At 32.9% G+C, this 15,047-nt stretch overlaps 1 protein-coding gene across 1 annotated transcript in view; it reads right to left on the bottom strand.

Moving 5' to 3' along the window:
- Positions 1–15,047, bottom strand: part of DMD (dystrophin) — a 1,698,782-nt gene that overhangs the window by 1,347,650 nt on the left and 336,085 nt on the right. The window contains exons 16-17 of the mRNA XM_060087208.1: positions 13,407–13,587; positions 5,055–5,200 (exon numbers count right to left, since the gene is read on the bottom strand). Of these exons, the coding sequence (XP_059943191.1) occupies positions 5,055–5,200; positions 13,407–13,587 (327 nt within the window). The remainder of the gene's footprint in view (positions 1–5,054; positions 5,201–13,406; positions 13,588–15,047) is intronic.

Genomic DNA, 15,047 nt, shown 5'->3' with positions numbered 1-15,047 from the left:
TAGATGTGATAACAAAGCTCTGAATAAGTTACCAGATAGATGGTTTACTAATGCCAGTTAATGAACATTTTTTTATTTTTCAAAAGACATCGCTCTGTTTTGTAGTATCACAGTGAAATTCTAGGGAATTTGGGGGAGAATTTACAAACTTGATTTTACATTTGTACTGTATAATCTATTCCACCCCTTATAATAGGATGCGCATCTTTAGGTTTCACCTACTCAGTATTTATTTAAATGTTACTTTCTGGTTATAAACTAAAAAGGTTGAAGATAAAAAATTGAAAAAAATACCCATTATATACAACTATTACTTTTTACATAAACTTCCAGTTCTTTCTATGTAAAACTAAACCCTGAATACCTGATCATATTTTACACTCATATATGCATAATTATGTGTCAAACATAATTTGGTGGTTGCATATCTTATGTTTATTTTGTGATATGTTATTTTTTACTTTATTTTTATTTTACTTTATTAAACTGTTACCCTTGATTATTTACACAATATCTAGTATGCATAGAACTACATTTTTTAAACATCTTTATTGAAGTATAATTGCTTTACAATGGTGTGTTAGTTTCTGCTTTATAACAAAGTGAATCAGTTATACATATACATATGTCCCCATATCTCTTCCCTCTTGCGTATCCCTCCCTCCCACCCTCCCTATCCCACCCTACTAGGTGGTCACAAAGCACCGAGCTGATCTCACTGTGCTATGCGGCTGCTTCCCACTAGCTATCTATTTTACTTTTGGTAGTGTATATATGTCCATGCCACTCTCTCACTTTGTCCCAGCTTACACATCCCCCTACCCATATCCTCAAGTCCATTCTCTAGTAGGTCTGCATCTTTATTCCCGTCTTGCTGCTAGATTCTTCATGACCATAATTTATTTTTTTTTAGATTCCATATATATGTGCTAGCATACGGTATTTGTTTTTCTCTTTCTAACTTACTTCACTCTGTATGACAGACTCTAGGTCCATCCACCTCACTACAAGTAACTCAATTTCGTTTCTTTTTATGGCTGAGTAATATTCCATTGTATATATGTGCCACATCTTCTTTATCCATTTCTCCATTGCTGGACACTTAGGTTGCTTCCATGTCCTGGCGATTGTAAATAGAGCTGCAATGAACATTGTGGTACATGACTCTTTATGAATTATGGTTTTCTCAGGGTATATGCCCAATAGTGGGATTGCTGGGTCATATGGTAGTTCTATTTTTAGTTTTTTAAGGAACCTCCATACTGTTCTCCATAGTGGCTGTATCAATTTACATTCCCACCAACAGTGAAAGAGGGTTCTCTTTTCTCCATGCCCTCTCCAGCATTTATTGTTTGTAGATTTTTTGATGATGGCCATTCTGACCAGTGTGAGATGATATCTCACTGTAGTTGTGATTTGCATTTCTCTAATGATTAATGATGTTGAGCATCTCTCATGTGTTTTTTGGCAATCTGTATATCTTCTTTGGAGAAATGTCTATTTAGGTCTTCTGCCCATTTTTGGAATGGGTTGTTTGTTTTTTTGATATTGAGCTGCATGAGCTGCTTGTAAATTTTGGAGATTAATCCTTTGCCCGTTGCTTCATTTGCAAATACTTTCTCCCATTCTGAGGGTTGTCTTTTCGTCTTGTTTATGGTTTCCTTTTCTGTGCAAAAGCTTTTGAGTTTCATTAGGTCCCATTTGTTTATTTTTGTTTTTATTTCCATTTCTCTAGGAGGTGGGTCAAAAAGGATCTTGCTGTGATTTATGTCATAGAGTATTCTGCCTATGTTTTCCTCTAAGAGTTTTATAGTGTCTGGCCTTACATTTAGGTCTTTAATCCATTCTGAGCTTATTTTTGTGTATGGTGTTAGGGAGTGTTCTAATTTCATTCTTTTACATGTAGCTGTCCAGTTTTCCCACCACCACGTATTGAAGTGGCTGTCTTTTCTCCACTGTATATTCTTGCCTCTTTTATCAAAGATAAGGTGACCATATGTGTGTGGGTTTATCTCTGGGCTTTCTATCCTGTTCCATTGATCTGTATTTCTGTTTCTGTCCCAGTACCATACTGTCTTGGTTACTGTAGCTTTGTAGTATAGCCTGAAGTCAGGGAGCCTGATTCCTCCAGCTCCGTTTTTCTTTCTCAAGATTGCTTTGGCTATTCGGGGTCTTTTGTGTTTCCATACAAATTGTGGAATTTTTTGTTCTAGTTCTGTGAAAAATGCCAGTGATAGTTTGATAGGGATTGCATTGAATCTGTAGATTGCTTTGGGTAGTAGAGTCATTTTCACAATGTTGATTCTTCCAATCCAAGAACATGGTGTATTTCTCCATCTATATGTATCATCTTTAATTTCTTTCATCAGTGTCATAATTTTCTGCATACAGGCCTTTTGTCTCCTTAGGCAGGTTTATTCCTAGATATTTTATTCTTTTTGTTGCAATGGTAAATGGGAGTGTTTTCTTAATTTCACTTTCAGATTTTTCATCATTAGTGTATAGGAATGCAAGAGATTTCTGTGCATTAATTTTGTATCCTGCTACTTTACCAAATTCATTGATTAGCTCTAGTAGTTTTCTGGTGGCATCTTTAGGATTCTCTCTGTTTAGTGTCATGTCATCTGCAAACAGTGACAGCTTTACTTCTTCTTTTTCGATTTGGATTCCTTTTATTTCTTTTTCTTCTCTGATTGCTGTGGCTAAAACTTCCAAAACTATGTTGAATAATAGTGGTGAGAGTGGGCAACCTTGTCTTGTTCCTCATCTTATTGGAAATGATTTCACTTTTTCATCACTGAGGACGACGTGGGCTGTGGGTTTGTCATATATGGCCTTTATTATGTTGCGGAAAGTTCCCGCTATGCTAGAACTACATTTTGAGCTAAGCAATTTATTGTGAGCCTTCTCTCGTGTCATTAAGTATTTTTCTTTTTTTTCTTTTTTTTTTTTTTTAAGTATTTTTCAAAAACAGATTTTAATTGCTTCTGCAGTTCATTTAACCATTTCCCATTATTAGCTGTATAAATTAATTTTAAGTTTTCCACTCTTTTAAATTATGTTTATGATCTATTTATCTATATCTCTATGTATCTATATCTGAAAAGTTTTCCTCAGCAAAACTTACATTCAATTTACATTCCCACCAATAAGTGAGATGTAGTTCATTGCTGCCAGACCTGCACTTACTATATCTTTGGGTTTCTTTTTTTTTTTTTTTTTTGCAATTTAGTATGTAAAAACTAGTATCTCATTTTGTAAATTTGTACTACATTCTTACAATTTGTTTTGTTAATTAAAGTATAATTGAGTTAATATATTAGTTTCAGGTGTACAACATAGTAAGTCAATGTTTTAATAGATGATACTCCATTTAAAGTTATTATAAAACATTGGCTATAGTCCTTGTGCTATACAAGATATCCTTGTATCTTACTTATTTTACACATAGTAGTTTGTACCTCTTAATCCCATACCCCCATTTTGCCCCTCCCTCACCCTTCTGCCCACTGGCAACCACTAGTTTGTTCTCTATATGAGTCTGTTTCTGTTTTGTTATATTCATTTATTTGTTTTATTTTTTTAGATTTCTTTTTGCACTTTAGTATGTAAAAATGTCTCATTTTGTAAATTTGTACTACATCCTTTACAATTTGAGTTACAATTTTTCATAGGATTAATGGTCATTTATGTCTCTTTCTGGTGACTACCTTATTAATGACTTACTCAGACAAATGTTTTCCTTATCTCATTTTTCTTTACAATTGGCTCTGGTATTTTTACAATGTTTGTGATCACTTCCATTGATTTTTGTGCTTCCCCATCATATGTTTTTAAAGTTTTATTAAAAATTTCTCCAAAATTTATGATTAAAATGTTTTTGACTTCTTAATCTATGTGGTAGTTTGTTTTGGTGTAACATTTGACACAAGGTTCTAACTTCATTTTTTTCAGTTAGTTAATAATTCATCTTCTCAATAATATTTATAAATAATTTTCCCTCCATCACTGTTTTATCAATGGAAATACACTGTCCCATTCATCTGCATACCATTTCTTTTATACTTAACCCACTCCCCTAATTACTATACCTTTGTACTCTTATGTCTTTCCATGTATAGTTTTATTAAGTCACATATTCTTCAAAGTAAATTTTGGAACTATTCCAGGTATTACAAACAACAACATAAAGGGGCAAAAAGATTAAACTGTTATAGGTTGTTTGGTATTATAGTAGAGGAAATAGTTTAAATAGGACAATATATACTGGGAAATGTTTAAATAAAGATTTCTTTGAAGAAATTGTTCTAAAATTACTTTTTTAGGAAATAATATTTAATTCCCAAAAAAGAACTCTTGATATAGAAGTTAAATTTTTAACTTTTTTTCTTAATTTAATTCTCAAAATGTGGACATATTATCTCAGCTCTTAAATACAATGAATGAATATGCTTTAATGTCTTACAAAATAAAATGTGATTAGATATACAACACATGCTTTTCAGAACTAGCAGGAAAAGTATTCTAAAATCTCATACAAATTATTTCTTTAATTTCCCATATTAGTATTTTATTTCCTGATATAACACCATTAAAATATAGTGAATAGAACTCAAAAACGAATTACAATATTACATCAAAAAGGGTTTAAATTAAAACTAATTTTATAACTACATTAATTTTACCACTTTCTTTTTGGAAATGTGAGAGGAGCTCTAAATCAGCAAGCAAAGGGGAGGGGAGGAATGATAACAGAGCTTCTATAGTAATCAAAATGCATGTTTCTGAAAATATACACTAAGCAAGAATGAATATACTTCATAAGTAGACCGTATCATTGTTTTCAAAGATGGAATTTTTATCTTATGGAGAGAAGGCACAAATGCATAAAATATTACACTTTTAAATTCTTAATCTTCATTTTTTCAGCTGGTAAACTATCATACTAGCCACGATTGTTTTAATTCTAGTATTATATTAAGGTTATACCAGTGTGATTGCTTGATAGATGAGATCTGTACTGCATTGTTTAAGACATTTAAATAGTCACAGACCTGTAACTCCCCAAGTCTCAGCTCCATGATCTCATATTCAGTGACAGTGACCTGAGGTACAGAGAGTTTGGTTTCTGACTGCTGGATCCACATGAAGATGGTACTCATGGTCTCCTGATAGCGCATGGGTGGCAAAGTGTCCAAAACTTTATCAAAAGGGAAAAAAAGAGAATCATTTAACCATTTAAAACTTTTTCATTTGTTTTCCTAAGCTGCCAGCAAACTCAATCATACTAATAATTACAAATATTAACAAAGTGTGAAAACGTGAATATACAGATTAGAATATGATTATGTTGTTGAAGATAAATTCCTATTACATGCCTGATATTTTGACAGAAACTATGCATATATTACATCGAATCCTCCTATCAGCCTTGCAAGATTTGCATTGTTTAATTCATGTTTTTTAAGGTGAGGAAATGGAGCAACAGAGAGGCTGAGTAACTTGCCCAAGGTAACACAGATGGTAGTCAGAGAAACCAAGTAGAGTTCGTGTATATTTGACTTTGAAGCCTACTCTCTTTCTGTATTATCATTTGCCTTTGGGGAAAATAGTATCATTATCTACAGCAGGTGATATTTTATATTATATCAGTTCATGTTGTATTTTACTAAAAGAAGCACAATTTGTGTGCGTTTAGTGTCAGAAACTCTAATAATGATCACACACATTATCATTCTTAATTCTTACAATAAACCTGTGAGATAGACATTTTTATTCCATTTACATTTGAGGAAATAGAGGCTATAAAAGAAGGCCAACTAATTTGTTCAGAGTCAAACATCTAGTAAGTGTCACAGCCAGGATTTTAAACCAAGATCATCTTGTTTCAAAGTCAAAGCCACCAACAAACAATGTACTTTCTCTAACATATATATATATATATATATATACACATACAAACACACATACCACACACACATATATGTATATGTACATACATATATTCATTCCAACTATATATAAAATTAGGGAATGAAATATATATATATGGGAAAGTACAATGTGTATGTGTATATATAGCTATATAGAAGTTTTAAATCTAAAATGTATATATGTGATTATTTATTATTATACATTATTTTCTATTTTATACACGCCCACACAGATTATGTGACTTAAGTAGCTATACTGACCATGTTCAAGGTTGAGAATTTTGGCAGAAAACTGGAAACCATAAAAATGATTTTAAGTGTTTTAAGAAGAATAAAAAAGAAATTGTAGAACTGAAACATGCAATAAGTGAAAAGTAATAACACAATGAATAGGTTTAAATGCAGATTAGACAAAGCTAAACAGAGAATTAGTAAACCTGAAGGTAGGCCAGAAACATATACATGTATGTGTGTGTGTGTATGTATGTGTATTTATATATATGTATACATGCATATACATATATATCTGGAATGAAGCATGGAGAGACAAACAGATGGAAAATAAAGATGAGAGAATAAGAGACATAGGAAAAAAACAGTAAAATGAACATAAATGTATCCCAGAATCATGGAGAGAGACATGGGACAGAAGCCACATTTGAAGAGATAATGGCTGAGAATTTTCCTAAATAGATAAAATCACAGTGCAAAATACTAGCTCAAATCACTTTATCCAATTGCATTATTTAAACCACATTATTTTTATCAGATAGCCTATGAGTTTCACTTCTATATACCAATTCCTTCTAAACTAAATGAGAAGAATATAGGAAAGTATTTTGCATGCTAGTTAAGTGGGGTTTTCAAACAGAAAATATATTTCTAGAAAGTGTGTTAGAAAGGGATCCTGAGAATTTTACTCAATGTGCTTATATTTATTTGGCAGTTCATGCCCAAATTTATTTTAAGAGGTCTTCTTTAACCTGAGCACTTCTGATTTCATACTGAAGGATCTCAAAAGATCTCTGTGGTACTTTAAACCTCACTGCTTTCTTTCATATAAATAATGTGTTCCTCTGCTAACTAGATACATTTGAATGCTAGGTAATTATTAATAAAAACAAAGAGGGATCTCATGAATAGTACTGAAGTAAAGGAGTATTTAGTTATGATGAAGCAAAGAGTTGGAAGGAGACAGGTCTATGGGTAGAGACAAGGAGGTATATTGGATAGATTATAAAATGTACAAAGTTTGGTTTAACTGAACTTGAACACATACATTCTGGAAAACAGTGCTTGTTTTCCTTGTGGCAGTGGCTGGGACACAATAAACATTTATTAGAAGCTTGTCAGAGGTGATATGAATCAGTCCAATTTTATCCAGATGATGAATATATGTCAGGAGAGAAAGATAAGTATAGAAAGAGTTGATGAAGATATTAGGGTTACTTTTTATTAGAAAAAGATCAACAGGTTTTTCATGAACATCTATCAGAACTGCTTCTCCATTCTGTTTGTACAGAAGGAGGCTGTGTAGCATGACAATTAGCAAGTCTGATTCTGCAGTTCAGTAAATCTGTGCTTTGGAATTGGCTCTCCACTCACTAGCTTTGGCAAATTACTTAACACTTTAGCATCTTAGACCTCATTTATAAAAATGGGGATGTAGATACTTCGGGGAGAATTAATTAAAGTCATTTATTATTCCTTCATTCAGCCAATATTTATTCAGTGCTCTGAGCACCAGGGAAGCAAGAAGTAAAAATTAAAATAGCAAAGCCTTGGCTTTCATGATGCTTAAAATCTAATTGGTGAGTCAGAAAATTAACAAACAAATCAAGAGACTATAATGACTAACAGAAATAAATGGCAGTGAAGAAAAATTAAGTTATGGTGGGGGCGGGGGGGAGATCCTTCCAGATAATGCAATAAAAAAAATTTAAGATTGAGAATTAGATATAAAAATGTCGGAGCAACGAGGATTTACACAAGGGATGGTGGGCAATCAATAGATTAGCAATGGAAGATACTACTATCTCCAAGCTTAGAGGGACAAAGGGAAGAGGTGTGAGATGGTGTTACAAGAAACCAATAATTGGAACCACCCAGCAGGAGCTGAATTCACAGGGGGATTCCCTTTGGGGATGCAGGGTCCCTGAGGTATGCTGTTTCCAGAGAGGGCTAGAAAGTTGGAGGATTCATTCTCAGCCACTGACGGAGAGGCACCCTGTAACACTGAGAGGGGAAGAGAATATTCTATCTTCTCTCCTCTTCTCACCTTCAGTATCCTCCAAGTGCCTCCCACTGGCTGAACCAAGCAGGTAGACAGTTTAAAAAAAGGATCCTAGGAAGTGTAGTTTCCATAGGAAGAGCAGGGAATGGCACTGAGAAGAGACAAACAGAAGATGTGCCTGGAGATGATGGTGAGAGTGCGTATAGAGGGGAGGGAATGGAATTTGAGAGGGGCAACAAAGTACATAAGTGGTTTTACCAATATTCCATTTCTTAAGTTTAGTAGTTCAGTATGCAGATTTCTATTTTTTACATTATTTAAAAAATGTCTATATGTTACAGAAACTCTTTGAATATAATAAAAGTATTAAATAAAATAAAAAGGATAGAAAGGGACTAGACAGTGAATAAAAAAGCCCTCTCCTTGGAACTATCACTTGACAAGAGACTTAAAAGCACTGAAGGAGGGAGCCATATGAATACAGAGAGGAAAGGTTTTCCAGGTGGGTAATAACAAGTTTAACAGTCCAAAGATATGAGTAATTCTAGTAAGGTAGGAGCACAGCAAGGAGGCAAGTGTAGCAAGAACAAAGTGAGCAAGGTGAAGTGTGGTGGGACATTAGGGCAGGGGAAACTACGACCATGAAGGCCTTTGTAGATCTTAATAAGATGCTACATTTTATTCTAAATTTGTCTCTATATTTGCTGATTACTGCATCCATTGCTGGGTACATATTTGCTATTATTATTAGCTAGAAGGGAGATGCAAGACAACAGGAAAGTGGAGGAGACATACTCAAGACTAAGTAGAAATTGTAAGAGTTTAATACAAAGTTTTATCTATGTTAATAAAAGGAGAACACTTCCTTGCTAGGGAGAGAACAAAAGCTGAATAGAGGCACTCACGTTCTTTCCTTTGTGGGGAGAGGTAGGTTCCTTTGAACTAATTTTACTTTCTAGAGAACCAGATGCATAGCCAAACCTAAGACATTGCTCTGAAATGATTTACAAACACACACACATACACACACAATGTCCACACATGAAGACATACAATGCATGCATATGAATATCCTAACACACACAGAGTGAATTTAAAAAGTTAGTGTCCACTTCATCCTGCAAAGAGAATCATGATCAGACCAAAATTTAAATAATAATAATAGATAAAGATCAAGGGAAATGGTAACAAAAAGGATGAAAGCATTTTATTTGTTTAACTTCAGGTTTACTTAAATACTGTTGTTTCAGTACTGGTTAATAGTTAATGGTCATTTAAAAATACATATACAAGGCACAGTTTATTATATTGCACAGCATATTTAACCATGTATTTGGAAGAGTGTTTAGACTGTGCTGAGGATAATCTTGGCATTTGTAGCATCCTGGGGAAAGATTGTATTTGTAGTTGTAATTGTACCTACATTAAATGAGAGGAAACAAAGATTTTCTGACTTGTCAGCTTATCACCAAAGTGATAAGGTAGCATGAGCACTGTACAAGTATAAAACAGTTACTTAACTCATAAATATATGTTATAATATTATAGATGGTCCAAAACTCAGTCAGCATCCACCTATGGAATAGATCAAAGGAGGGAGGGAGGAAAGGAAATAGACAGACAGACTGACAGAAATAAAATGCCATACATTCAAAGAATCCATTGTTTTTCAGCACAGGCCAGCATAAAACAAAAACCTCTCAAATCCAGAAAGAAGATGACCACTGAAACATTCTAAATTATTAAATAATAAATTTGATTGATCTTTCTTCTATTAACCGATACAATTCTAGCTAGATCTTAAGAAATAATCACAACTTAATACATTATTTTTCTTTGTGTCAAACAAAATGTCAACAAAGTACACATTAATTTGCATTATTCAATGAATAACTTACATTATGTAAAGTCTCAGGTTCTCTACAAAACCTTGATAAAGTATTGAAGAATCCAGACCACCATTGCATGTGGGCACTATTTACCATATTGTATAGATGGAATATCTTATTCTGTATTCTGATTCGGGATGTTTGGGCACATTTTTTTCCTTGAAATCTGGATCCTAAGTAAACTCTCTGGGTGTTTCACAGGTGGATTGGGGAGGAGCTAGAACTGAAACAGGACCTAGCATGTCCATAGTTTCTGAACTAGCTATCTCACTACCCATGTGTGGGTTCATCAATCAGGAAATACATCTGAAGAGCTGTGGGAATAGTTACCCAACGGGCTCTAATCTCACCCTCAAGTCCACTTCATTTCTAAGGGAGGCCCTGATTGTCTTCTCCCTTCTTTAGCTTCCTTCTGGTCTCTCAGTTTAATGAGAAGGGAAATATTTCATTTTCTGAACTGTTGATCTTTTTCTGTATAACTGCTTCGGATCAGTATTTGGATGCAAGACGTAAAGTTCTCCCGTTGAGAGCTAAACAAAACTAACACTCTATTCTGAGAAGACAGAACGACTTGTGAAAAGATCAAATGCCTTTGTTAGTATCTCACAGGTAAGTTATTTAGCTCAAGCAAAACCCACACAAGGGAAGATCCTTCCTAGTCTCTCCACGTGTACTTTTGCTTCCTTTCAATCTATCCTCACCGCTCAGTTTCTGAAAATGAAAAACTGATTTATGATGTTATATCACAGCATAAAACCCATCAGTATTGTTTCATTTTTCTCATGTTAGTGTCTAGAACCCTCACCGTGGCTCATAAAAGGCCCTTCTAGACTGTTTGCCTCTCTAAGCTCACCTTGCATCACTCTCTCCTCTCTGTGCTCCAGGGACACAGGACTTCTCAGATTCTTAGTTAGCCAGCACCTACTACCCTTAGTCTCACTAATTCCTGTTCATCTTTCAGCTTCTGTGTCCTCTCTGAGGACTAAGAAAGATAATTTATAAGATTGTTGTTTGTAGACTAAAAATTACTAGGAATATAGAATACATTTAACTTTTAATATTATTTTCTCATATCATCTTTGCCAAATACCAACCACGAATTCCTCACACCAGTTTTCACCATTTAAAGTACACTTAAGATTTCAAGTTTTTGTTTCATTGTGAGAATACTAGTAAAGAAGAAAAGGAAAGAGGGAATGAAAGTCAAGATGGATTCGCAAGATGGTAGCTCTTATCTGTTGAATACTTAATATGTTCAAAGCACCATGTAATAATACAAGAAATGAGATTTACTCCTCGGTGTAAGTTTGGGGGAAAACATACACATGGAAAATTCCTTGAAAATAATTATTAATTAACAAACTGAACTGCAATATGACTTGATGTGGTGAACTTTTATTCACCATTTTTATATATGTACATAATACATATACATAAATTATATATAAATATATATTACATAAAATTATATATAATTTATACATATAATACATAATATATGCAATGTATAAATTATATATACATAATTTATATATAATATTTAATACACATAATGCATGTAAATTATATATACAAATATAAATTGCATAATTTATCATTCATATATATAATCCATATTTAATTAATGATTATTAATGAATCAAAACAAGTTTTCCAAAAGAGTGAATCAAAGTGTTAAGAGATATTTTGGTTAATACAGTGGAAAGGAGTACATTTATTTAGACATAAATGAAATGAAAATATTTGGCACTTTTATAAACAATCATCATATATATGCAAGATAAAGAGAAGACATGCTAATATAGATGGGTATACTGACAGCTGTATGAACAGAGGTTATATATTATTATATATTTATATTATGGTGTCATAATCAAATCTGTTATCATCACACATCAACATTCTGAACACCTTTAAAAGAAACAGAAAAAAATGTTAAACCTTAATATAGTGAATAAGTATATGTAAATTAAAATTTTTTAAGTGAATAAGCTCCTTTGCCAACCAGTTACAGTATAACCATTAACATGTACTTGACTTTAAGGGAGGTTTATGGATTTTATGATAAGAAAAATGCATTATTCTTAAATAGGTCAACGTTTGAAAATTTAGGACATTTACAATCTTTTCCCCAATTGATTTTACAGAGGCCCAGCAACAAGTACACTGAAATCCACTAGAGGGAGCTGACGTTACTGTAAAGTTGTATTACCTGATTCCCTATCAGGAAAATAAACTTCTCAGTAAAAATGACTCAGAAGTAAAAGAAAGGGAAAAAAATGCATTTATCTTTCATTACATGACCTCACCAGGAAATAAAAAGGAAAAAAAAAAGGAAAGTGAGGAAAGCCTGTGTATTACACTATGCTGATTCTAGCAATGTTATTATGTGGTAAATGCTTTGCACATTTACAAAGGAAAGCAGTTAAAAATGTGTGTTCCAACAAATTAAAATTTCAGTAGAAAACAAATATATGTTCTTGTGCTTCTCATGACAACTTTGAGGATGACTTTTTAAAAAATATTTTTATCTTAATGCCTTAAAAATCTAGTTTTACTCTATAATCCTTTGTGTGTACATATATATATATATATGTATATATGTGTATGGTGAACCGAAGACCCATTTGCTAATCCTTAAAAATGTTCATAAACCTGCCTGTCAAAGGAATTTTTGTCTGATGAGTAGGGATATTTGGACTGTGTATTAATATCATAAGAGCAAATTGGTGAGAGACAAAATTGACATTCTGAAAAATTTGCTCATCATATGGTAGGCATTTGCATAATTGCCCCACTCATATGTTGTATTTTACCAGTAAATGAGAAAAAGAAGATATTGTATAGTTATAGTGATCCAAGAGTAAAATGCAGCCCAAAGAATAATTTGTCCTTGGCTGAGTTTCAGTTGTCACATGTATGTTAAGCTATAATAATCTTCATATAAACTGACAGAAGTATTAGCAAGATGCCTCGCTAGATATCCTTGCACATGAAGCAAACTGGATTTGATGAAAACCTACTAACAGGGCTTCAACTGCTCTTTTATTTCCTTCAATGTTCCAAACATTTGACTGTAAAATTTGCAACCCGCCAAGGAGAAGTTACGCCTATATACAACATTTACTTTATTTGTTCTTCATAGTCATGACATTATTATGGAGGGAGCAAGAAATGGAAATCTAACAGATTTGTTTTCTGAAAACAACATTCCATTAGTTGTTACTACAGGTTGTAGAGAGTATGGTTTCTTTGATGGAAATCATTCTTTCATGTTAGTACTTTCTCTTTTCATGATAAATAACTAATTTGGAAAACATCAAGTTAGTCATTTTAAGTATTTTTACTTACTTGTCTGTAGCTCTTTCTCTCTGGCCTGCATATCAGCAAAGACTTGGTTAAAATGATTTGTAAAGGCCACAAAGTCTGCATCCAGGAACATTGGCCCTTGTCCTTTCTCTTTCAGGGTTATGCTTTGAATTTTTAATCGCTCAATTTGAGGCTGAAGAACTGACAGCCGGTTGACTTCATCCTGTACCATAATTTAGAGTATTAAAATAAATAACGTTTTTACTTTGCATACATTACATTTTTGCAAAGAAAAGTATTAAAAGGCAGTGATGCTAACTTAGCTTAATGCCCTTATCAAAATATTGGTAAGAAACATCCATGATGGTTGAAGCAAGCCTCCAGCACAGGTGATCAATTTAAGAATACCTTGACTCTTCATTCAATAGGTATCATCATATACAATGATTTTTAAATTTCAAAATGACATCATTTAGAACATTAATGGGCATAAATACATACAGCTGAAAAGTACTATGAATGACCTTATATCTTTTTCATAAATCAAACATGGATGTTTCTCTACACCGCTCATGTCAAAATTGTGCACCTTTACTTCAAATTCTAAGCTCATTCAATGAACAATTTTCTTTAAATTCATTTGTGTAGAATATAAATTATATATATATAGCTACATATGTCTGCGTATATACATACTACATTAAATTACAAATATGTTTATATATTAATTTTATAGATTACATATATATGTAATCTATGTAATATTTATGTATATACACTCACATATTTGTGTCTATAATTATCTAAGTTTTGTACAGTCTTATCACTTCTCCTGACTGAACAGGCAATTACCATCATTTTAATTAGGGAGACTGTTTGCTCTGCTTTACTCTTGTTGTCCTGGCATAATTGTTAACAGCACCCCCTTTCACTCTCAACACTACTCTAATTTAGTTGATAAAAATCACAAGGACACTCTGCCGTGCTGTCCAATGTAGTAGTCTCTCATCACATGTGGCTATTGAGCGCCTAAAAAGTGCTTAGTCCAAATCTAGATGTGCTGTCACTGGAAAACATACACTGAATTTTGAAGACTTAGTATGAAAATACAAACTCGTAGTTTTAAATAATGATTAAATCTTGAAATGATGATATTTTTGATATATCAGGTTAAATAAAATACATTATTGAAATTCATTTATTTACCTCTTTTTCCTATTTAAATGTCATTTCTAGAACATTTAAAATTACACATGACTTGAATTTGTGGCCTGCATTCAATTTCTTTGGAACAGTGCTGTTCTTGGTGTAAATGTTTTCATACTCTTTTGTTTCCAGTGAAGTTGCAATTCATATGTTTCTGATAAATACATAATTTGAACTCAAACAGAAATTTCAAAATGCTCTTTTTTAAAGTATTATTTCCATGGTTGTTCACTTAAAAGTCATAACTATGCTACCTCTAGAAAAAAGTACTTCAGGATCATTTATCGTTCAAAATGTAAAAAGCAGGAGAATTAAAATGTAAAAATTGGATCACAAGACAATTAGAAGGAAAGGAAAATTGATAGAATTATAATAATTATGAACTAAATATAAATCTGAGGGCTTCCCTGGTGGCACAGCGGTTAAGAACCCGCCTGCCGGGCTTCCCTGGTGGCGCAGTGGTTGAGAATCCGCCTG

The sequence above is a fragment of the Mesoplodon densirostris genome, chromosome X (assembly GCF_025265405.1).
Source record: "Mesoplodon densirostris isolate mMesDen1 chromosome X, mMesDen1 primary haplotype, whole genome shotgun sequence".
In the NCBI taxonomy this organism is placed as follows: Eukaryota; Metazoa; Chordata; class Mammalia; order Artiodactyla; family Ziphiidae; genus Mesoplodon; species Mesoplodon densirostris.
This window is presented reverse-complemented; position numbering and strand designations above follow the sequence as displayed.